Source organism: Empidonax traillii, unplaced genomic scaffold (assembly GCF_003031625.1).
Source record: "Empidonax traillii isolate 1590-97213 ecotype Southwest subspecies unplaced genomic scaffold, ASM303162v1 scaffold889:size374758, whole genome shotgun sequence".
NCBI classification, from domain to species: domain Eukaryota; kingdom Metazoa; phylum Chordata; class Aves; order Passeriformes; family Tyrannidae; genus Empidonax; species Empidonax traillii.
The window spans coordinates 184,802-210,697 of record NW_020956082.1 but is presented as its reverse complement, the minus strand read 5'-3'; the positions used below and the strand labels follow the sequence as shown (position 1 = coordinate 210,697).

At 41.3% G+C, this 25,896-nt stretch overlaps 1 protein-coding gene across 2 annotated transcripts in view; it reads right to left on the bottom strand.

Annotated features, from left to right (window-relative positions):
• Positions 1 to 667: 667 nt before the first annotated feature.
• COMMD1 (copper metabolism domain containing 1) overlaps positions 668 to 25,896 on the bottom strand; it is a 67,241-nt gene continuing 42,012 nt past the window's right edge. Inside the window, exon 3 of one of the 2 annotated variants that reach the window (XM_027902572.1) lies at positions 668 to 806. In XM_027902572.1, the coding sequence (XP_027758373.1) occupies positions 699 to 806 (108 nt within the window). In that variant the 3' untranslated portion in view covers positions 668 to 698. Of the gene's footprint in view, positions 807 to 19,799; positions 19,848 to 25,896 lie in introns of those variants that run through there. The other variant, XM_027902574.1, reaches the window with a different exon arrangement.

The window sequence follows — 25,896 nt, the reverse complement described above, 5'->3', positions numbered from 1 at the left end:
CATGCAGGAGGACTGTTCCTCTTGGGAAACCAGCACCTCCCACTGCCCTAAAGATGCTCCCCTGATTGTCCCCTGGCTCCTCACAGCACCAGGAAGGTCTGACTGGACAGGCCAGCCAGGTTGTCCAACTCACACCCTTGGGAACCACCTTAATCCTCAGCAGCACAGGGGCTCCCCATTACAGAAATGTGTTTGTGTCTCTGCTCCCTGAACTCGCTGCACTTCATCTGCTCTCCCGGGCTTTAAGCCCTAAGCAGACAGAGTTCACACAGGTGGATTTGTCCTATAAAGCCCATGGTTTGGAAGGATAAACATGAGTACCCCCTGATCTGCCTGTTTGTTCTGCTCATTGTTCTGCTCATTTCTCTCCTGCCACAGCTAGCCAATTTACCTTTGCTGTTCATCCAGCCCAGCATTTACAGCATCTGGAAGACTCCAAAATTGACTGAGAGGTAAAAGAAAAAAGCTATGCTACATTCTAAGGTTTGATTATGCAGCAGCAAACAATGCTGATGCCACCTTGGTGAAGAGGCCAGGAATGGATGAGAAATCTTCACAGTGTGACTTAGCTCATGTCTGGTTGTGAATGTATCATCCACTTATAATTTAACCATTGTCACCATATTTTATGGGCAGAATAGGAATTATGAAAAAGTACCAAGGGCCATTTTTTTCTAAGTTGCAATCTCTTTATTTGATTAAGTAGTCTGAGTCAACAAAGCCATACTTTCCTCTATTTCTGAGAGTTTCTTCAGCATCTGGCTCACCTTGGCTTCATCGAACTCCAGACAGAGAAACTCCGATTCCTACAAAACAAAATTGCAAGAACAGTATTTGAGAAAAATAATTACATTTCATCACTGTGCAGAAAGAAATGTTTGGTGAGGAATTTGACAGCTTAACTCCATTTGGCAGCGGGCTTTCTTGTATTTTCCTGAATATTTTCCTGCCCTGAAGTACCTCTCAAAACATTCCTTGATTAGGAAGCACTGGGAAAGTCAAATCTCAAGCAATCCATTAGTTAACCCCTGAGGCTTTGTGAAGCAGAAAACAGATCACAGACCCCTGCTGCAGTTGACCATTCTCCCCTGAAATGAGCAGAACTGGACAATGTCAGCCCAACCAGTGCAAATGCTGCAAATTGGGACTGCAAAGCAAATGCCTCTTCAACTCCTGCTAAATCTTCCCAGTTTTAGCATCCCTGTTTTCCCACACCTGACCAGGAAAATTACTTGAGCTGCCTTTCACAGAACAGCTTCTGCAGGAGAAGCTTTTCTCACCACCCCAAAATAATCCCAGTATCTATAACACATTACAAGTCTCGTTTCACAGACAAGATCTGACAACAGCTCGTCTCAGTAACCTGACCTCTCTTTCCTCCACATGTGTTCCAGCCATGGGCTGATTTCTATCCTGACCTTTCAGGGAAGGAGTGGCAGTGCCATGTTATGCAGCCCTGGGTCCTGGTCCTCGACAAGAAGACCTCAAAGGCCAAACTCCTGTTGACATTCTCAGGCTTTCCAGCCACAACTCTGCACCCCAAGTCACGTGAGCCCATCAGGAGACTAAATCAGGCCAGGGTTTGCCCATGCAACCTTTAAGATCTGCTAAAGCTGATTTTATGGCTTAATCACAGTGGGGAGTGTGAGCAGACAGGGGGAGACTTAGGTGCCTGGATCTGGAGGAGATGTTTTTCATGAGCCTAAGGCATAAGGAGGACTTTTTTCTTCCCCTCTTCAGGTTTTGTCAGCTAAAAGGAATGTGAACTGCTCAAAACGAAACTCTCTGATTACACAAAGACATTGCCACTTCATCCAAGTGTAAGTGTACTCACTGAGCATACTTTGAGCTATAAATCAGCTATAACTTTCCCATGTGGGTTGGATGGTGTCTGGTTATCTACTCTCAAGTGGACTAACCTAAAATTTAACCAAGAGAGCTGTAAATCAGGCTGCTCAGAATCGAGCTTCAGTTTTATATGCTTTGCTAGTTTATATCCTCCACGAGAAAAAAAAAAAAGAAGACAAAATAAGATGGAGCAGTGAAATGCAAACCTCCTTATTGCTCCCCTGTGATGTCCTCCAGGAGAAGAGCAAATTTGGTATCTCTGCTCATGATCAGCAAGAAACAAGGCATCCCTTTTGATATACTCCTTATTGTTAAAAAATAATTCAGCCCACTCAGACCCTCTGCAGTTGAGCAAAACCAAAATGGAACAAACCGGTCAGTGACTCGAAGTCCTAAAGCCCAACACGTTTGCCACCCAGGCTGCAACCTAGACTTCAGCTGAGCCCTTCACGGGGGTGGACGTGGTCTTTGGGCACAAGTGGGGTTGTGAGAGCAGATCATGTGCAGTGGGAACAGCACCTGCACCCCCACCTTCAGGCTGGAGAGCCAAGCTCGAGGCTTTCAGGAAGGTGTAGGAACGGACATCCATTTCCTGCAACTGTCAAAGTTCTTTCTCCCCACATGCTCTCCCACCCCTCCTCCCGCTTCACTCCTGAGCCTGGGCTATAAAAAGGAGCTGCAAAACAAACATCCAAGAAACACAAACTGTCCCCAGACTTGAATCAGGTTTTCTAAGAGCTGCAAGAGCGGAACGCTGCAAAAATATTTATATGAGAAACTAAAAGAAGCACATCTTTTTCTATCTTAGTAACTATACTTAAAAAAACCTCCATGTATTTTTAGAAAACCAATCCTCACAAGCTGAAAACTTTAAAAAATGCAATTGTTCTCTATGGTATCAGTTTGAGCAGCCACTTAAAACAGCTTCTAGCAACTTTGATACATCTAGTATTTTTAACTTTTAGCCAGTATATTGGAACAGCAAAAAGAAACCTCTCTGAATTCACATATCATTTTATTTATATTCATATTAATTTCCAGTGTCACAGGGAGAGGGAGTCAATTCCACCTTCACACAGGGAGAGCTCCACAGCGTTCAAGAAACGGAGACAGTCTGAAACTGGACAAGGTTTGTCCAGTTAGATCCTATTTCGCACGAAATGCAGTTGCATTTTATAGCCACCAGCCACGGGCGCCAGACCCACTCTTAAAAGCCTTCTCAACTTGGCGTGGTGCTTGTAAGATCATTAAGGGTTCTTTGTAAAGGAATTATCCCATCTTGAATTACCAGGAAAACACTCTTTAGATAGTGAAAAAGCATCAGCTTCTGATGCCTGTGTGCAAACACAGCCAGCCAAGTACTTCTGGACTTCTGTACCCAGGCAGCTGCTTCTTGGAGGATAGGAGTATTGTAGGGTTTTAGGTCTGATCCTTTTGGTACAGGCAATACAGTAATTTGCTCTGCAGAAGCTGGGATTCAATGCAATTTCATTGCTCAGGAAGATATTTTATTCTCCTGTCTTAGGCTTTGCCTTAGATTAGGATGTTTTAAAGATTTAGCTGTCTCTTGCATAAGTAAAAACTCAATCTGTAATGTCACCAGAAACACAAAGTGCCTTCAGACATCCTAGGCATTCACTGCAATTAGGAATCCACATTAATTTTCAGCCTTCCCAATTTTTTTTGGTCAACAGAAACAGAAAAGACATTCATTGCTTGTTAGCAAGGAAACCTTGTTGTTATTATCAGGTTTTGAGACTGTGGTAAGCAAAGTTCTTTACTAACAGAGGGTTTTTTTCTTAATTAAAAGAATTACAGAGCTCATATTTTCAACAGAAGTTATTAGCAAAAGTAGAAGTGTTCAGAAGTGTGGCCCTTTTTTGGGGGACTGAAGCCCAACCATTCAGTAACATGTGATTAAAATAAAAAGGAACTTCCTTCTCCACTTCTTACTCAGATATGTGAAGGGGTGAACCAAAGAAATTTCTAGCATAACATTTCCCAGAGAAGCAAATTTTGTTGCTTGTTAACAACTTCTGAGTTGCTCGTGGCTAAGCAATAATTTTTTTTACTCCATGTCATTTTTCCTTCTGGATCACAAAATATTCTGCATTTAAGCAAAACTTCTACCTCTGTTAGCCAGGAAAACTACAAAGTATACATCAAGTAAGTAACTGAGTGTATCACAAATAAAGACTCTGGAGTCATGGCTGTCAAACCTCTTAGCACGTTACATTTGCTTGGAAAGTGAAACCAGCAGGGAATACCTCCAAAACAATACAATATGGTACTGTAATATGCCTGGGGACAAATAAATATAGTTTTCCACCTGAAAAGGTGCCTCAGTGTCCTGTGCAGAAGAGGTGGTAGGCCAGGAGTCGCTTGCAGATCCCACCTGGCTCACCTCAGGCTGACCTGCAGCAAGAGGAGTCCAGGAAGAGGTCAGGCATCGCCAGCCAGCCCAATGAATTCCACTGCTCCCCCCGAGGAGTTCAGGGCAGGATTATGTGTCTGAGTAACACTTGTCTTATACGCAGAAGAAACACAAGGGTATATAAAGCCACACACATCACAGGCTAACCAGTAGTTTTCTTTCAAACAGAATTATCTCTGTAAATACTCATCTAAAACCAACCTTTGACTCCCATTTTAAACCCACCTCAGAGATTGTGGGCTGGGCTCACATCAAAGCAGCAGGGCTATGGTTAAACCAGCGACTTAACACCAGATGAGTATCTGCCCGTTCACAATAGGAGCACGTTAGGCTGCAAACAGGAAAGCCAGCGGGGGGGATAAATAAAACAAGGAACTGGTCCCAAGACGTCACCGAGGCTGAACTTGTGGCCAGCTCGGATCACACGGAGCGAGCACACAGGAAACGTGCCTGGGAATTCACAGCACACACATCTTCTCCAGAAACACCCACGAGCAGAAGCAAACACCATTTTGTTTCCACTGCATTAATTAAACAGATACTGATTTCAGAGCAAATCCACTTTTGCAAACAAGTATGAAGAGAGAGATTGCTTGTCTGGAGTAAAAGAAGATGTATGCATGGGGTTAGATACAATCTGCTTCAGCAGGGCTAGTTAGGGTTACAAAAAAAATCTCGTTTATCTGACGATGTCAACTCCCCCACTTCCTCCAAATTTGCTAATTCCATGCAAATACTACCTTAGTAAAACACCTGCATGGACTACTCTGTAAATATTATCCCAAGTTACAAGTGTAGTAGTATTTCAGCAGGAAAAGCAATCACAGAATCATAGGATGGTTTGGGTGGGATGGGAAGTTAAAGCTCATCTTGTTCCAAGCCTCTGCCCTGCACAAGGACACCTTCCACTGCACCAGGTTGCTTCCAAGCCCCATCCAACCTGGTCTTGAACATTTTCAGGGATAAGGTATCCATAGCTTCTCTGGGCAACCAGTGCCAATGCCTCGCCACCCTCACAATTAAGAATTTCTTCCCAGTATATTTATTCTGGACATACTATCTTTTAGTTTAAAACCATTCCCTCTCGTCCTATCAGTCCATGACACTCCATGTCCAAAATCTCTCTCCAGCTCCCTTGCAGGCCCTTTAGCTACTGGAAAGGGCTCCATGGTCTCCCCAGAGTCTTCTCTTCTCCAGGCTGAACCATCCAAACTCTCATAGCAAACTGTCTCCACAGCAGACGTGCTCCAGCCCTCAGAACATCTTTGCTACCCCCCTCTGGCTTCATTCCAATAGGTCCATGTGGAGTACTGGCCAATAGTGGTCAACTACCCTATCAGCTCCCATTTTGCACCCTCCTTCCCTTACAGGAAGGTACCAAAGTTCCCCCTTGATGAACCTCCCCCTCCTTGCTGGTTCAGCACCAGAGCAGGTTTTGCCTGAGCCAATACGATCAGCACAAGCAAGTTCTGCACGTTCTCAGTTATCCCTGGTTTTATTTCTGAATCCCTAAAAGATTATAACTGCAGTTGGAAAAGAAAGTCTCTGGAAAGAGCCAGTGAGGAAACCTAGAGATCTGACAGCAGGAACCGCACCTTTACTTGGCAAGTAAAAAAATACAAACCAGTCCAAGTCCTTTTAACCTTTTTTTTTACACAGTGCTCTGTCAGGGTCACTTGGGTGGTTTTAAAGTCAATAGATTGAAAGTACAAAGTGGCTTCTTCAGTCATGCCTTGGCATATCAGCACTGCTGGAAGCCAGGGGAGCAGAGGTGTCACTAAAGCAGCAGCAGGGAGTTGCCTATGGAACCCACTGGCTTCAGTGCTCAAACGAAGCTGGCAAATAGCCCTGGCCGCTGCCAGGAGGCATTAACAGGTCAGACTTATTTCTCTAACGTGGACAGAAACAATAAGATTCTATTATATCCTTTTCAAGGTCTAGCTGGACCTTGCTTAGAGGCTTTCATTGATAAAGAAGGGCAAATCTTAATTAAAAAACCCCCAACCAAACAAAAGAAAATAGAGGGAGGTAGGGGTGGGGAATGAAAAAAATTTCCAAACAGCCTCTCCCGTTCCAAAAAAGGGAAGAGAAAAGAAATAAAAACCAAAAAAGGTCCCAACATAACCAGAAATTCAAAATGGGAATTAGACACTTTGTAACAGTGCAAGGACACATTCTCCTCCGAAAAGGCACATCCAAAAGTCATTTTTGCAACAATGCTGCCAAGCTCTATCACAGAAGCTTCCCTTCCTTGTAAGGTATTTTTACTTAGTACTGTGGGAATTTTTTATTGTACTGTCTGATAGCACAAAATAAATAAACCCTGATAAACTCAGCACTATCACTTGCTTCCCAAGCTTGCTTTGGGTGGCCTCTCCCTGACAACTGGTGCACACAATTCCCAGGTGACTCATCCAAGCTGCCTGGGTAAGAGGTACTGGGGGGTTTGTTCCACTACATGTGGCTTTAGTGACTCTTCCACTCGAACATCTGCAGCAGGAATGTTAAAATATGCAACTCAGCTGCACTTCCTCTTGCATGGATGACCTAAAAGTAAGACAAAGATTGGATGTGACCTTATATTTTCTTCTTCAAAAATTACTGTAATACCACATTAAACTGGTGATTCCACTGGGTGGAAATATTTCATGTCAGATGTTTTATCAGAGGGATTTATTTCTGCCACTTAGGTTTCATCTTGGGAACATCTGATAAATGGTAAAAAGAAAAAAAAAAAGCCAAAAACCAAAGCAGAATGGTAAAAGTGTGAGATGCTGCATCAAATCTTCTAGCACATCGAATCAATCGTGATCCCACTGCAAACTCCAGAAGTTATTTTTGTATTCATTAATATTCTGCAAGATATACTGGGGCATATGATAATGACAGCAAGTCTAGATAATTCCAGGAAAAAAATGGAATGGATGGCAATCCATTGATTTCATATGACCACATTTCTGACAATACTAAATTCATTGAGCTATTTCTGCTGCAAATCTATAATCGCGGCCTTCAAAAACTCTAAGGCAAAGTGCAATTCATTTCCATAATACTGTATAAAATAAAGCACAAATATTTGCACAAGAGAAAGTGCCTTTTAATTCTCCATTATTTTGGTATTACATGAACCAGGAACCTCTTAAGTGAATTATTATTACATCCCCATAGAAAAAAACCCGTGAACTCAACTGTGGCTTTTTTAATACTTTTAATGTAACATCAAGCCTGTAATATCACAGATTAAACAGATAAAGGATTGCACAAACTGGAACAACTCCAGGAGGATAAAACTAAGTCCCTGATACTGCCCAGCAAATGTAATGTCATTCCTTTTACATTACCAGCCTCCTGAAAACAGTCTACCTTGTATTCTACACCCTGCATGAAAAATGAGCATTGATAGATACAGAGGGGCACATACCTTAACCTGTTGCTCTTTGTGACTTTTGGAAGCACAGGTTTCTTTTCAGGCAGTGTTAAAAAAAAAACCCAAACCACATTTTAATCAGTATATTAGCAGAACTAATTAGAAGGTAGCCTACTGTGTAGATTTTATATGTTTCATATCAAAGAGTTAACAAGAATAGTATTATTCTTAATAATTAACAAGGAAAAAGGTGCCTTTATGAAAGCCTTATACACTTTCTATATGGCTGTGCTGTTTTCAAACTGGTGATATTAACGTGAATTTCTTTCTGTAAGCCCTTTAACTTCCTCTTTTTTTGATTTTTTTTTTTTTTAATCACTTTGATTTGTACCTGTACCTGCTTTGACCTTATGTATTCCCTATATCCTACCCAGGGAACAGTCTCCTGCCCTGTGTGCTGCCCCTGCACAAACTCCTTGTTACAGGAGTTACTTACCCACACTTCCACTTAAAAGCATCCTACCCCAGTGCACAGACATAGAGGCTGACAATGAACAAATGGTGGATGTCTAGCACAGATAATCACTCTACATTTGCGATCAGTGACCTCGGATTCTGTTCATTAGTGAAGGAGCCCTCAATCACCCTAATGCTGAGCCACTTCCTAGGGCATCTTGCTGTGGTCAGAAAGGGAAGGTTATAGAAGCCACAGTTCTGCTGGTACCAACACAATCCAGAAAAAAAAAACAAGCCTGTTCATGCTGACAAAATGCAAATTTTGTTCTCACTTATGGATGACTCTTTGCAAGGTTACACTTGTAACTTTTTATGTGGGCTTACCTGAACTGACTGCTGTTCGCTAAGCCTGCTTACCTGGTTCCTCTGACACCCTTTTACAACATCTTCAACTATGTGAGACTCAAGTTACCCCATAAAATCTGCTGCAGTCACTGGCCACCACAGGAGCTTAACAGAATGGAAAACCCTTTATGGCTCCCCTCACTAAAGAGTGGTGTATGTTTAACTCTCTCTGTAATGTACACAGTGTTTTGGTCTCCTGTCTGTCCACGGTTTAAGTCACTAAATATAAAACCGTGAATTTCATAGGGAATTCCCAGTGATTTCTCCATCCCAGTAGTCAACCAGTTTCACAAATGTGGAGTGATTGAAACAGGTTAATAACGATTGTTTAAAAATAGCCTGGTTTGTCCTCCTGAGCCCCACATGCCAAGAGCGAGCACCAATGCTCAGGATGCAAAGTCAATCCGCCCCATGAAGCTGCATCTGCTTCATTTCAGCCCTTGGTAAGTGGTTAAACAGATGCAGAAACCTCAAGTCCCTCTGATGCAGCCGCAGTTTGAGATCTTTACCATTTCACTGTCTGTCACATGAGGTTGTCTCCTACCTTTGGGCAATGCCCTTGCACAGCCTGTTCATCAGCCTGGACACAGAGCCAGGTACCTACAGCAGAGTCCAGTGCATCCAGAGACTACATTTCCACTATGGAACGTGCTCTATTCATGCAAAACCCTCTTGGAATTGAGGTGCTGGACAAAATCTGTGTCAAAGACACACAGATAAGATGTTCAGAGATTCCTGAATTTTTAAGTCAATTCTTTTTTCATAAGGGCTCTAAGAGGCACCTTTCTGACCTTGCTATAAACCTTGAGCTTACTATTTCCAAGTTTTGTTTTTTTTTTTCCCCCAAAAACCACTATGGCACATCCTATATAAAGAAAGACATTTAAGGAGAAACACCCAGAACATTTTTTTCCCCCTCCTAGTCTTGATCTTGGATACGGACAAAGCAGTTTGGGGAAGGATTTAACCCGGCATGGGAAATACCAACTATGTAAGCTGGTCAGAGTCGATGGCCACTAAATATTGGGCTGGGTAATCCTAACCAAAGGCATTGCCACCACTGTTGCCTTCTTTAGATAGGAATGGAGTTGATAAGAGAACAAAAAGTGTTATGATCCAACTCCTGGTGCAGGAATGGGAAGTCAGATGTCTCTGTATCAAAACTGTTTATAAAAAATAAAACAAAAACACATGCTCCCCCGACTTCCTCTCTGCCCTTATAGACACCGTTTTGACAAAGAAAGCACATCAAGCCTGTTTTCATTTGAATTACAGCATCTTTGAAAACACAGTTCGAGTTCTTTCACACCCTAAAATTATAAGTGTGGGGTGTTTAAGCTTTAACATGAGCATTTTTCTTCTGCTGCTTGACTGGCTTGAAGTGAGCAGGTGTAACGGTGGGCCAAATAAATCACTTAACCTGCTTAGCCTAACTGCACTGTCTTGGTTCACAGCTCTTGTTGGGTCTTGAGCCGGCTGTTATGTAAACAAAGGTATAAACGGAGTTAAAATCACTAAGAAATGCATTTGCTCTCTGACTCTTCTTTGCACGAACTTTGTTTCCACTTGGCATGCTTCAGAGACCTCCACGCAGATGGGCTGCAGAGATTTATACTCCTTAGTGTGAATACTAGGAAGAAAGTCCTGCTCTTCTCCTGTCCTACAGACACGACCGTTTCGTCCTGACAAGAAGATAAAACAGGCAACACAGCTCTAGAGAGCTGTGACCCTTCAAGGTCGAGGCTTACTACTGAAGAATTTATTTAGAAGCTTGTGGTCAATTTTTAGAAATCATAGAACAGTTTGGGTTGGAAGAGACATTTTAAGGCCACCTAGTCCAACTAGAGCCATCTAGTCCATCTAAAGCAGGGACATCTTCGGCTACATCAGCTTGCTCAGAGCCCTGTCCAACCCGACCTTGAATGTTCCCAGGATGGGGCATCCACCACCTCTCTGTGCAACCCATGCCAGTGTTTCACCACCCTCACTGTAAAAAATGCCTTCCTTATATCTAATCTGAATCTGTCCTCACAGACTGGTCATCACTGGGCAACCCTCCATGTGGGAGACAGTTCATAAAAGTTTCATGCTTCTTTTGGCAACAGACAGTTCCCAAGCACCCTAAAAGTATAAATTACACTGAAAGTTTCATATTGTTTTTCCTCCTTTACAAATAAAGCTTTTGGGGACCCTCTGCAATTCCAGTGTCTGCCACAGGACACAATCTTAGAGAAACAGTAAAATAATATATTCAAAATTTGTATGTATCTTTCCATGCCTACGGATATTTGGCAGGACTTAAGAGGTTTTAAAAGCAAAAAAAAACCAGCAGGCTTCACCAAACTGTACAGAGAGGCACATAAAGACATCATGAAAAAAATTTAAATTACCTTTGTGTTAGTGTGAGATTTAAATCAACACATGGATTTAAAAACTAAAGGATATACACCGTGTTTCTGGCAGGGTATCAGGTTCTTATCTCCTTGATCATGTTTTTCACTGGCTCAGCTCAGCTCCCCCAGCACTGGTAGTCCTTTCACTGCCAGTGGTCACAAGGATGCCAGCGACGAGAAAGCTCCCTCATCATTAATCTGTCTGCTGTGTCAGCTCATCACTGATGTAGAGTCTCTCAGTGAAACCACTGCAAGGTGATGTGCTCTTCTCTCAAAGTCCTCTGCAGGGCACCTCAAAGGGTAAATGCTCCTCCTCACTTACGATTTGGTGCCTTCCTGTCCCGTTTGGCATTTTTCCATCTTGTTTGACAGCTGTACTTGTTTTCTTGTACCGTATTTTGTGTGATTGGTGTTTTTAAGACTGGCTCAGAGAGCTGAAACGTACACCTTTCATCTCCAAATACCTGCGCTAGCCTCTGTTTTTTTCGATCTTGTAGCAATTAGTTGCAGTGTGAAACAAGTCCAAGAGAAAGGGAGCCCTTACTGAAGTATCTTCTGCTTTTACCCTAAATTTGGCTACTCCAGTAAGAACATTAATCAGACCTGGAATTCATATTAATTACATTTTAACCTACCTATTATCTAACAGGGCAGTCATTCAGCATGGCCAAAAAATTAAAATCAAGCATCATTCAGCATCATAAAACCCCCCACTTTCTCAGAACTAAGTTTCAACTACTTTATGTTATTATTTACCATTTTCTTACATGGTTTGGCAAGTACCACATCAGAGCACCAAACCCTCCCTGCCATCGGGGCATGTTTTTGTTACAGGGTGTCACCAAGACCGTGCACTTGGTTAACTCTAATTATATAAGGAAATTTCTGTGCTTTTAACATAATTTTTTATTTAATCAAAACAATTTAGCCACGTTCCTCTCTGTTACTGTGATATATACTGGCAGGAGAACAGGAATGAACTGTGGAGTTAAGAATTACTTTTATACCAACTCCATCAACATGGTTTAAGTAATCTGCATTTAAAAATAATCTCACAGTTAAACAATACAGTAAAAACCTGAGCAGAGAATTCTTGACCTTTAGGAGGCTGCTAAACTTGGTATTCTGGCATATTCTGGCTGAGTGTACTATCAGCTTGCAGGCTGAATAACACGGTTAGCATCCCCAAAACAGATCTCTCTTGCTCCCCTGCCGCTCTTCAATGTTTCAGTTTATCTGTTACATAAATGACTCAAGAATCCATTAATGTCCTGCCTAAAAGTATTACACCAAATATAAAAGCTGAGTAGAAATTAATATCCTCTACAAATATCCTCTTCCAAACCAAACCATTCTACGGTTCTATAATCCTAAAACAATTTATTTTCCATGGGAACAGACAATGCAGGCTCCTGTTCATGGCAATGGCTAGAAGACCTTGGCTTTTCCCCTCCAACCAGTCTTCAGTCAAGACCATACCTGTTTTTCTCAGAGAAGAGACCGAAGATTAGAATTACTCTGAATCAGCACTTTCGAATAAGATGTGTTTAAAACCTTCTTTTCTGCTCCTTTCTGAACAGTTCATACTTGGCCTGTGGTCTAAAAGGCACCCAGACTGCCTGAAACAAGAGAAGGTGAGGGGTGTACAGGGCACGCAGCTGAACACACGGAGCTGAACTAAAAGTACAACGGTGTTTATTTTGGTTGCTGCAAGTTTCGCAAGTGGTTGGTAAAGGCCAAGCAAATCCTCTGCTGATTTGTGTCTCATAACAGCAACTGCCCTCAAAGAGTCCCCTATTAAAAAGGCCCCTATATTTCTGCACCTAAGCTCTTAGATCAGCACAACCCAGCTGCAGCAAATACGTTCCGTGCCCATAAAATGGCGCTTTTTTTCAGAAATAATTTTTCAAGGGCAGCTGTTTATGCACATCTCTCCTGGCTGTGTCCATGGCACCGCAGCTCAGCCATGCCAGGCATCCATGTGCTCCAGGGTGTTTTACCAGCAGAAGAGGGAGAGCACAAGCCTGGCACAACAGACCCTCCCCAGGCACACACACCACCAGCAGCATCTCCACCTCCTCCCAGGAACATTAACCCTCTGTCCCTGGCACAACCACGCATCCCACAGATCTGGAATTATACACGAATACACCACTAAATGAAGAGTGAAAAGCTACTGGCATTTGGGCAAAAGGGCTCATCTAAAAATATGTAAACAGTGCACCAAGAGCTTGAAAATATGCCTGCATTCCAGCATGTGTTCAGCTGAGTTTTCTTTCCTAAAATATTTAACAAGACAAAGTGGTCAGACCAAATTTTTGTTTGTTTGTTTGTTTGTTTTGTTTTTTGTTTTTCTTTTTTGCTGCTTTTATGGCATTTATCTACACCCTTTCCAACAAGCTGAAAATAGAATTTATCAGGACAAGAGGGTCACTCAGAGTTACGCTGCCATTGCAGACACATCTTCTCAGTGGGACCAAACTAATCATGCTTGCTTCTTTTCTGGAATTCAAACATGTGAACTTACAAGGGGGGAAAAAAGCCAAACTGGGGAAAAAAAAAAAAATGGTCTAAATAATTTTGGGTATTTTTTTCTCATTTCTTTTAGAATGCAAACTGCTGTCTTTCAATTCACCATGAGAAACCTCCCACGGAAAAGGGGGCAGCCAAATATCTGTAGTCCAGCCTGTTTACAGCCCCTCCAGCACTGTTGCTATTGTAGTTTCAAAGCCTCCGGACTGGCATTACACTTGGATTTATCAGCAAAACAGCAGCTCTTGCTCAGTGTGGTGCAAAGTCCACTAACGACAGTGTGAATCTCTGCACTAACTTCAGTGACCTTCAGATCAAATGCACAAAAATATCAGCATTACGTGCCAGCAGGGAGACACCAGAGGAATACTTCTGAAAAGAAAGGAAAAGCTACAGATTTGCATTTTTCTTTGCCTCCTTTTTTTTTTTTTTTTTAAACCACAGAATATGTCCTTGCTAACATTTGCTGCATAATACACAACTCACTTTTGTTTTTTCCAGCCTCTTTTTTTTGTGTAAGAGTAAAACAAAGGCTTGCAATGAAAGCTGAAGCTGTAGGTGCTACCCTGAAAAGAGATGAGCGTGGGAGGACATTTATGCCTGTGCACAATCCCACTGAAGCCAAGGGGCCGTCTGCTCTGCCCACGCAGCTCTTCTTGCCTCAGTTAATATTACAACTTTGTTTTATTCAATCTGTGATTTCAAAATGAGTCCTGGCAATGAATGCAGGCAATAGAATACAAACTCTGCACTACAGTCAATGCACCACACCTGTATTCGTCTGTTTAAAAGCCTAATCAGGACAGATCACGACACCAGTTCTCCACATGATCCCAAAAACAGCCTGGCCACAAGGCTTGTTTTAAAGCACAGAACTTCACATTCCTCTTGACAGGCATCATGTTGAACCGGATCTCTTTTCAGAAAGATAAAAGGTTCAAAGAAAAATTACCTAATTTTGGTTGACCTCCTGTTCTCAATTCAAGGGCAAGTGGTACTGAAGTAGAAATCATTTCCATAACTGAACTGCAGAGCTGTCATTTAACAATTAGGAAGAGATCCACTCAGCATATGGAACTGCATATGAAAATAACACGTGAGAATTGAGATACCTCTGCACAAAGAAAGGCTGCAGCTCCTCCATGTCAGATATTTAATTGGTTGTCTTTTTCTCATCATGAACAAGGGGAGAAGAGAGCGATGAAATATAAAAGACCTTAACCACTTCTCATTCAGCTTTCTGTGCCTCTGAAACAGAGGAGAAGTCTCTCTTTTTTTTTTTTTTTTTTTTTGTCTCTCTACAACAGCAACCTTTTTCATCCTGCATTTCCAGTTTGGATGTCAGCCTTTGGCAGAGCAGGCATATTTCTCATCGGTAGTAATTCTTGTAACGCCTTCCTCCTGCACCCAGAAAATGCCAGATTTGTGATGGGCTCCCTTTGGCAGATATAAGGTCATCGCTCTTCTCACTGCAGCTCTTGAGTGGTGGAAGAAGAAGAAGAAAGAAGAAGAAGAAGAAAGAAGAAAGAAGGAAGAAGGAAGGAGGGGAAGGAGGAGGAGGAGGAGGAAGAGGAGGAGGAAGAGGAGGAAGAGGAGGAAGAGGAGGAAGAAGAGAAGGAAGAGGAGGAAGAGGAGGAAGAGGAGGAAGAGGAGGAGGAGGAAGAAGAAGAAAAGGAAGAAGAAGAAGAGGAAGAAGAAGAGGAAGAAGAAGAGGAAGAAGAAGAAGAGGAAGAAGAAGAAGAGGAAGAAGAAGAAGAGGAAGAAGAAGAAGAGGAAGAAGAAGAGGAAGAAGAAGTCAGATAAAAGAAAAATTAATGGAGCTGTGATTTCAGGTAGGGAGATGAGACGGAGAACAGCATTATACAACTCAAAGCCACTCCTTCCTTAAGGAAGCAGGGAACAGGAGGACAATGTGCAACACCAAATACTGTCTGGTTTCAGACAGCTGTCCTGAAGTGGAATTATGGCAAAATTTGTGAGTGGACCCATGTCCTTCTCTTTTCAAACATCAAAGCATTACACTTTTTTAGTCCTGGCAAGCCTAGGGGTTTGTACTGATGGCTAGTCTTTCTGCTGCCTTCTTGACCAAAAGATACTAACAAAGCCAGGACTGACTGTGCACCATCATAATAAAAATATCTGTTTCTGGTTTAAATCCCTTGCTTTTCAATTCACCTGCTTGCTGACCTGCCAAAGGTCTGGGAGGTAGTGGAGACTGTATGAAAAGATTTGGACTGCTTTGGGAGCTAGTAAGGCAAAAAGGGGCCTGCATAAAACGTAAAAATGGCAATAAGGACAGGGAATACCTGTCTGCCTTCCTGGCTTGCCTACAGGATTTCATGTCTCTCCTCATCCTGATAATGCCTATTATATCTTTCCATGTCTATTATAACTTTCTTCAAGGTTAGGAGACAAGAGCTAGCACAGATTTTGCAGCAACAGTAAATAATTACATTTTTAGGTTTATTTCCTCCCATTCTTTAAGCTTGCTTTTATCTGAACCCCTGCTGAATGCCAAATAGGGATTTTCACTGACCAGCCCACACTTGCACCCTTCCTCCACAAGCCTTTACAACACAGAGAGAGCTCAGAGAGGTTTATAAAATCCAAACTACTCCTTCTCTAAAGCATCATTTTGTCTCCCTTCAGGAGATTTTTTTTTTAAATAATAATAAAGTAATTAGCAAAGCTGGGTTCAAGTCATGTTAGCTGCTGTCGTATCTACCACAAAACTGTAGGGATCAATTTCTCCAAGCCTGCCAAACCGTCTGCAGGGAGAGCGTGGGACACTGTTCCTTAATTTCCTTGTAGAAAAGGATTATCCTGAGATACAGTATGCTGGGAAGCAGCTCTGCATTTGGAACGGCCTTTCACCCCACAAGCCCAACTAACAGTTTTGGAAACAAGTCGTAGACATGTAAAGGTATTTTCTAAAATATCAGCCCGAGTTATAAAAAGGGTATTGGTGCTTTAGAGTTCCCAAAATAACCAGGGAGGGAACACAGCATTTTTTACCTCCTTCGATTGATTCCCCAATAAACAAGTTCTTGACGAGAACTCAGCATTACCATTTAATGGATTTGTGCTACTCCTGTATGTACCTGCTTAACGAAGGACTGTAATTAAATGCTGATAAAATACCTTATGTTGATATCACAGACCTCAGCTTCCCATCTCAAACCAACGCAGTGGCAGTGCTTGGTTGTGTTTCGGTTTGGGTGTTTTGTGGCCGTGTGGCAGCAGAACAGGGAAGGACACTGGGTGCCACAAACACCAACTGCACCAAAAAAGCAACAAAAAAAGAGTAACTTCCAAAAAAGTAACTTCCATTATTCCTATTAAGAAAGCCAGGCAGTCACATGAAGAAATCAAATACATCTTTGGTTGGTGTGCTATAAAAAAAGAATAACGAACCCTTGCTGAAAAACATGCCAGAAATGCTTTCCAGAAGGAACGCTTTGGATGTGCTGCTGAATTCTGAGCTACCACAAAAGGGTTAATACAGTTTTCAGCCCATTGCTGAATTTTAAACAATAAAATAGGTACAGACAACATCAGACTTGGACTTTTGTTTTTTAACCTCACTGGAAAGACTCACTGGTCAGTCCTCAGCAGCAACTTCGTAGATGCACTTTAAGTTCAGACAGTGATCGGCCCTACGTGACTTCTCCTCAAGAGAAAAAACAAGTAGGGATAAGAATGGACCTGCCTGCACATCACCTGAGAGAAGTCATGGGGGATTTCCCTTGCTGGAAACCTCTCCCACATGCCACCCTGAGTGGAAAATGCACCTGCCTCTCTCCACTGCCCTCCAGTGCTGCTCTTGAATAACGTGTGTGATGAAATTTCTACCACAAAATCTCCAAGAAGGCCGAAGTCTTACTGAATGGGGGACTAATTTAGTGCTCCTACTGCAGATGAGCCTCAGAAACATGGAGCAGTACTTGCACTGAATCACTGTAGAGGAGCTAAGAAGGAGGCAAGAGAGTCATTGCCCATGTTCAAAAAAAAAACACCCCAGACAATATTTTTCATCCAGACCAGACCTCTGATGCAACCCACTCTTTCTTGGTAGTCTTTGATTGCCTTGGATTCTGCATCTCAAAATGGTCATGAATAGGAAATGATAAGCACTCACTCCCACTGTACATTATACATCCTTAGTGAACAAAACAACCAGGACTTTTTAAAACTGTGGCAAAGCATATTTGTAACTGTTACTAAAGATACGGTGAGTCACTAAGGATCTGGGCGCCAGAAGAGATTGCTTTCTGAAGTCACCGCTGCTAGTTATTCCAAGAAAACAATTAGTCAAAATTAAAAATGAAGCCCTAGAGCTTCCAGGAATTGGTTACTGTGCTTTGGATATCCGTGAACAGACAATAGAGGCTGTCTGGAGCATCCTCTCACCCCTTTTTAATGGGTATAATAACCTGACACAACTTCATCAGTAAGGGACAGTAAAAATATAGATTCCCTTCAGGAGCTATGGATGGTGAGGATGGAGGGATGGAATGTTGAAAAATATTCTTATTTACTGACTTGTCTGCATTAAACTCCAAGATACATAATTTTTAGTTTTAAAGAAGAGTCTTCTTAAGCATCTAAAAATAATAGCCTGAGAGGAATACTCATACTGGAAACAAGTTCAAATCACAAAACCCCACAGTGTTTAAAACTGAGATTAGATTTTCAAAAGAAAACACATTTAGAAGAGAGTGCATTACCAGAAATGGAACATCTGAAGCTATTTCTCTTCATTAAAAAATGAATCACCATACTTTTCCCCAGCTAGAACCCATTTATCTAACTATAATGAGGAGCTGGCATTTGACGTTATAATCTCCACAGATTCACCCATCAGAATATAACTACTGCTGGACCAAAAAGACCCTGGCACCTGGGTCAGATGCACCAGTAGGACTGCCTAAAGTTCTTTAGTCTCAGAATAGCTGCATCCATATGGACAGATGCACTTGGCTCAATGAGATTTATCGCTATTAGATAAAATGGTCAGAAAAGCAGCTTTCCTAATTTTTTGTCTTAGGTAAAAGCTCTAATCACTGTCCTTTTAGTTTCCATCTACAAAGGGCAAAACTGAGCTGTTGGGTTGGGGTTTTTCTCTAAAAAAGCCCTGAACAAATCTAAAAACCTCATATGTTTGGAGTTTCCATTACATCATCCCTCCCTGTGCCCTCGCTGACCTGAGAGCTCACTGCAGGCACAGACATGTGCCATCAGCTGACAGCTCCACACAGGGTAAGCAACCAGCCCAGCCACTCACCTGGGTCAGGATTTACTTACTGGGAAAAAAAAAAAGAAATCCCTCAGTTTATTCCTCAAAGAAGTGCTGGAGAATCTGGAAAAATAGAGCAGAACACCACTTGCTGCTTTCCTTGGGGTGTATGTTTAAAGCATCTTTACCTTTCACATTGCAATACAGTATTTACCTGTCCCAAGGTAACTATGTAATCACAGCAAAGACAGTAGGAAGAAAAACCAATGGAAAGGAACGACATTTATTATTTATTAAAAAAAAAAAAAAAAAAAAAAAAGAAAGTTGTTTCTTCCTCTTAATCTTCTCTTCTTGCTTTCCATTAGCAGTTTGGTAACTAGGGATCATTTCTTACAACACATTTTCAACATGCCTATTGCAGAGGGGTTCTGTCCTGGAATCCCTGAACCACTTCAAGATATGACAGATGTAGAAAACCAATTCACAGTTTTGCTTTGGAGCCACCTCTGTGTGACACAGCCAAAGGGTTCAGCACTTCCAGAAAAATATTTTGGGCTTCACAGCTTAAAAAAAGTAAGATCCCACGATACAGGCACTATCCCAAGAGTACATTACATCGAAGGGGGCTTAATACCAGCACGTGCTACACTCACTTTGAGGTCATGTCACTCTGTCCCTAATTCTGCTGTTCATTTTTTGGGCCAATTATCCATGGATTGAGCGTCTCAAATAGTACCTCTCAAATGCAAACCCAGGGCACTTAATGGCAGCAGAATTTAAGAAGTCATGTCCTACAGCTACTGGTGGATCTGCTGCTTAATATTCACAGTTCAGCTAAAAGCAGCTTTGAAAAAGTCCTTAATGATTAATGTGCTTTTGCTGAAAGAGGGGAAGAGGAACAGGAGTAGCAAAACGAAAACAATAATAGGAAAAAGGTTGTTAGGGAAAAATATGGTGTAAAGGTCAAAGAACAGAGAACCAGTCCATCCTTGGAGTTACCAAGTGTAGCAGATCACAGTAAATGAAGGTATCATTTCGAGGAAAAGACAATTTGCCATCAGTACAAAACTACACTACAATAATTTTCCAGCTTACTATATTGGTCCACAATTTTTTCAGGTGTTTTTTGCTGCCTTTCATTTGATGCTTTCAGAGGTGATACAACAGGGCAGCACTCTTTAAAGTAAATACAGAAATTTGTCTTGTTGAGAGAGAAGAAAGCCCCTGCAAGACCTTTACTACAGATGTAACTGCCACACAACACTAAAGACTTCTGCCTGAAGAAATCTAAACTAGCATGTATTTTCTTCTTTTTCCTTTTAGCAAACAAGCAGATATGACAGGGCACCAAATGAGCAATCTGAGTCTTACTCCCAATGAAGGATATAACTTAGGGTGGAAAAGTCAAACCTGAAGCAGCCTTTAAACAAAGTCTCCTATCTCAGAAATACCCTTCAAGACCCTAGCATGGTTTGGAAAGCTTTCTTAACGTGCTGAAGTATTCGTTATTAAATGGCATACATCAGAAAAAGCCTGAAACATGATCAGACCTTCCGGGAATTTTGACTCCTCGTGGTAAAAACACTGTATCTGGGGAGCAGAGGCTCCTTCTTGATGGCCCTTCCTGAGAAGAAGCAGAAAGCTCCACCTCCAGCTGCATGAGGAGACCCATGACACTGAATTACTCTGATGGAGACCTTTCTCACCTGCTTCTTAGAAGTTTCCCCTTGCTTAACCCAACAAGTTCTTAAAATTGCCCTGCCATGTGCCTGGAGCCACAGTCAGGAAGGCACGTACCAAGCGACCCACTCAAACGAAAAGAACAATAAGTAAACTGTGTATTTTAAATATCTAATCAGGGACTGGGTTTCTTACCAGAATTTTATATTTTGCAGTATCTGCATGGACTGCACTAGAAAGCAAACATCTCTATTCAATAATGTGAATCCCACTGCAGCAAGGAAGTCCATGCAAAGCTTTTCCTTTGATGCCTGAGCCAGGGCGGTTATTTGAAACAGAGACGCCAGTTCACTGGGCAAGCAACTACCTTGAGAGCTTCAAAACATGAAATTCAGTAATCCATCACTCTCCCATTTAGTCTCTAATGCCCTTTCTGTTTTGTTAATGGATTACCCAGCTCTGCTTTAAAAATTGCAGATGATGTAAGAGTCATGTTATACAAAGCTGTAACACATTCAGCATTATAACAGTTTGTATAAAATTGCAAACTTGTTGCGTAAGCTTTACAGGAAACCAGGTTGTACGTGGATTTCATCTTGATCAATGTGTCTAGTCTACAATCTAGTTTCCAAAAATATCAGTGTAGTTCCTTCTTGTAAGAAAAAGACAATGAAAATGTTTGAGACGAGCTGATGAGATGCTATGAACAAAAATGTTTATATTGGTGATGCTTTAATGTTTGCATAAATGCTTGTGTGACACTTGTTTTTTATCCTTCAGAGTGAGCTTTACATGAATTCTAGATGTATTTACCTTCCATTAATGACAATAGCCATAAATTCAGATTGGTTTTCATTGAAAAAAAAAGGATTTTAAAGAAGCAAGGAAGAACCTCACAAATCAATTGCCTCTGTCACTCAAATCAATTGCCTCTGTCAGATGACAACAACTGGACTTGTTTTTAAGTAAACGGTCTTCTTTTTAAGTCATTGGTTAGCAAGAGTTCAATATAAGTGGGCAGCTAACAGCCAAATTCAAACTTTGATGAATTTTCAGAGCTGCAAGATATGGGTGCATGTGAGCATCTATCAAATACTCATGAAGAAAGCATCTCATCTGACAAAGGCATTTCTCCTGCTTTTTCAGTTTTTTACAGTGTGTGCTTTCGAAATTAGAGCTCTAATCAGAGTGCTTTCCATGTCCATCAAATGCAAAAATACAATCCAAACCTGATACTGCAAACTTCTACTATTATATCCATCAATCTCGATTCAAGGCTTGAATATTTTCAGTAGAGTAAGGGTCAGCATAACGCTCTATGCTGATGTCAAAGTGCCTTGCTCAGTTGCATTTTACCCTCATTTGAAGGTTTCATTAGCAATAATTACTTCTTTAAAGCTACAAATGCTTGTTTTTCTAAAGACTTCACTTACACATCTTCAAAAATCTAACGGGTTGAAGATTGGCAGAGCAAAGCACTCAATATCCTAATCAATACGGCACTCTATGTGCTAACTCTCAAGAGATTGGTAGTAAACTTACCCATAAAGTATTATCTGGGAATCTAAGTGCACATGTTAAGAACTACACAGTGAGAGAGAAGAGAAACTCCTAGTTGTATTTGATGAGAGCGCTCAGGTTGTAGCCCACTGGCCTGGGTGCCAAGTACTTCATCCCTCTGCATACAAGAAATTAGCTTAGGATCACCAGAAAGCTTCAGCATTTCTTTTTTGTAACTCTGTTTATTGATGCCCATTGAGATATTTGTTCTTAAAAAATGTAGGAAATGGAGATCTACAGAATCTGCTAATGAAAGATTTAATTGAGGGTGATATAGCATTGGGTTCATCCGTTCACGCTGTTGAACGGTGGTGAGTTATTGTATCATCAGCAAATTATGTAAACCAATCAATACTCTGTAACATGAAAAGCAAAGTTATTTTGGGCAATCAATGTGAAAAAAAGCAAAATACATCTCTCTTTCAATTTTGCTCTGTGGGTGCATTTGTTTCAGCAACTTCTCTCGCTATCTGTGTCTTGAATCTTCTCACAACTGTGACCCACAAAAAAAACAGACAGAGTAACTAAACACTTGATTTCAAGTTACAAAACAAAGCTGTTCACATTTGCTGGTAAAACAATCCCTATTCCTGTTGGAGTGAACTTCAAAACACCTCTGTTAACTCATGCCACAGATAAAGCTCTAAAAATAGCTTGCCCTTAAGACAGTCTTGACCAAAACAAATTATCCAGTTTAATAGGCGTCATTCCCTCCTTATCCTCCTAACCTTATGCGTGCCAAAGGAATTACAAACAAAACTAGCAGTTTTATCTTCTATCTTCCTCAGAACTACCAAACCTACAGGCTCCTAACAGAGTTCCAGTGCAAAGGAGTGCAGCAACCTGAGCTTGGGAATGAAAACCAGAAAAGAGTTATTTAGCTCCTCAAGTATCTGAAAGAGCAGGATATACTACAGTCAACAACTCTACAAATTCAACCTGAACTCCCAGTCCTGGATTATCGGTTGTTGACACTCTCCTTAAAGCACAGGATGACAAATATTCCCCCTGAAGCTTATCATTGAGCATCCCAAATAAACTCCAGTACAAACTCAAATCTGAAAATTTTATAAGTAATAGATGACTGCGAAAAATACGAAATGAACACAGGAAAAGACTGTGACTTCCAGTGAGGCTTTTCCTTAAACCATCCGTGAACAATCTGTTTTTCTCCCAGGTGTTCTTAAAAGTTAAATAAAAAGTTCAAAAAGTTAATGAAACTGGATGGTCTATTCATGCAAAACACGTCACAGAAACTTTTTCTATAGGTGAGTTTTTAATGAGAAATTACAGAGGAAGAAGAGATGCCTTTAAAACACTGTAAAATGGAGCATTAGTGGTTATTTACATACGGTTTAAGTACTCCTGGGAGGAGTGGGAAGACAGCTGGACAAATATTGAACACCATTAGTTTCTTCCTCCTTTAAGACAAAGAGGATCCTCAGCTAATTCTAAGTATTATTTGAAGGGTTATGAATTATTTTTGTAACAAGGCTTCACAATAAACAAAGCACAAAATATCAGAATATTTTTCTAAATATGCAATAAATTCCAAATTTCCCAAAACCCAGTAATAATTAAGTACTTTTGTATTTTATAAGATTTAGCACTGAAGTGACAAACAGAATTCTTAGAAATAGTCACTTCCATTTAAAACGAAACCCAAACGCATTAAAAACCCCTCCTACAAAATGAAGCTTAGCACCTCAGGGATAGGTGATGGATATGTGAGAAAGCTCACGTCAGCTTTTTTTGTTGTCCATAAACAAAATGTTTATGTGTGTTCATAAGCAGCAAAACCCCACGACACTGATGGAAAAGGCTTTAAGACACGCAACGTAACAAGCCTTTGAATGTTGTTAAGCAGCAGCACAAGAAAATGCACGTGGACAGCTTCAGCCCAGCACAACAAGAGAAAAAAGCACCCCCGAATGGCACAGGTTGCATGCTTGTCAAAGATAAGATTTATTTTATTTATTTGTTTTCTAAATAAAGAGGCAAGATCTGCTGCTGAGGCCGAGGTAAGCTGAGCAGACAGCAACACGCTGTGTCTCCCCAGTAAACAAAAGGACTGTGTTGGTGCAAAAATAACTTCGTGAGGGAAAAGCAAACACGTTATTGCAAATAAAAGCCTCACCACACAATTAATGTGTTTTGTCCAGAAAACAAAGTCCAAACTAATTACGTTTATTTGAACAGCAGGAGATGTAAGACTTCCACCCTCAGAGGTGAAAGCAGGGAACCTGCCTGGGGCCCTGATGCTGGGTTAACAGGCTGGGCTGGTTCATACTCTGAGCATGACTTCAGGTCACAAGAAGGTCCTAAAGGTCTTCAGGTGACCTGGATACACTGTGGTTGAGGAACCACATGGTGTTCTGACATAGAGATGTGTCACGGGTGGCTACCATGACAGCTGTTAAAGCTCTGGTGTGACACTGAGGGGGACAACACTTTGGAAAAAACAAGACCTTCTCCCTAGGAAAACGTGCCCTGCCCCCAAACCTTTTTAAATGACCCAGTTGTAAATCATGACAAGCATGAGCATCTTGATAGTTAATGTCCCCCATCAGATACCATCACAGTCCAGCAGGCAAAGCCTTGAAAATCCAAGTGCTGCCCAGCTGGCCAGACAGTGCTGCTTGCCAGGACTTGGCCATCGGCACTTCACCAGACAAAAACGTCTTTCTTGGGAGATGTGACTTTATAATCAGACCCTATAACAAGGGCTGCAATTCAGGGCCCAGAAAACAACGGAAGACTTGATCCTTCCCATGCGAATACGCCAAACAGATCTGAATAAATAAAGCCTAAGGCAAACTAAAGTTTTAGCCATTGTGTTTTTCATGTGGAAAAGCCAAAAGGTACTAAATTTAAGCAGTGAAAATAAAGGAGATGCTGTGTTGCTTCCTCTTCGTCTCCCTCACTGTGCTTCTCTCACCAGGCACTAAGCAAGGTAACATGAAAGAAGCTGAATTTTGTAAGAAAACGTCTCTTTCCCTGCTAGAAAGAGACTCCTCTGACCACCAACTGCCACAACATGAGGCAAAAGGGTTACACACTTCTGGAAATCACTTTGTTGAGATAACTTAGAAATGGGTTAAGCCTGGTGTTAAACTCACCTTATGCAAGCACAAATGCTATGATAAATGAGTGCACAGGGGACAGAAGACAGAATAGCATGACAGAAATAGCCTTGTCTCCATCACTGTTTATTGGTTTTCTTTAATTTTCATTTAAAAAGACTTTTTTTTTTTCCCCCCCAGGTCAGATACAATGGACTTGTCCTGAGAGAATTTTAACCTTACTTTTTGGTTGTTCTCCAGAAACACTAAAAAAACCAAGGTTTTCAGCATGCTGGGAAGAACAGAAACAAAAACAGAGCTTTAAAATTCGGGCCCTGTGGGCTGCAGGTCTCCTGTCCCAAAGCCAAACACTTGGCTCATCCTTGCCAGGCTGCACCACACGGCTACAGCCCATCACTTCAACACCTTCTGTTCTTTCTTTTTTTTTTTTTTTTTGGACCATGGCAATACGTGCAGAGTATGACAGCACTGTGGAGAACATCAGCATGGGAGAAGTCGAAAAGCCTTTTTAAATTGGTATCATCTGCACTAGGGGATTTGACCAGACAGCTTCTTCCACTGAAAGCCTGACAGTGAAATACAGATTTTCCCTTAGCCATGAATTAGCTGACTATGTAATTTCAAAGATAAATATTTACAAATATATTTACGAGCCTCCTAAGAATAAAGGCATTCAACACTTTTACTGGGTAACAAATACAAAATATATTTCTGTAAAGTGATAACAACAAAAAAATTACCAATAAAATCTTAACTATAATTTCCCTCTCTGTCCTACATACTTGTACATTTTTTTCACGAAGTTTCTGAATTCTGAGTATCAGCAAGGCTGCTCCCTGGCATGAAATTCCCTTACCCAAGGAGTGCAAAGGATAAACAGGTAAAGCACAATAAGTCAAACT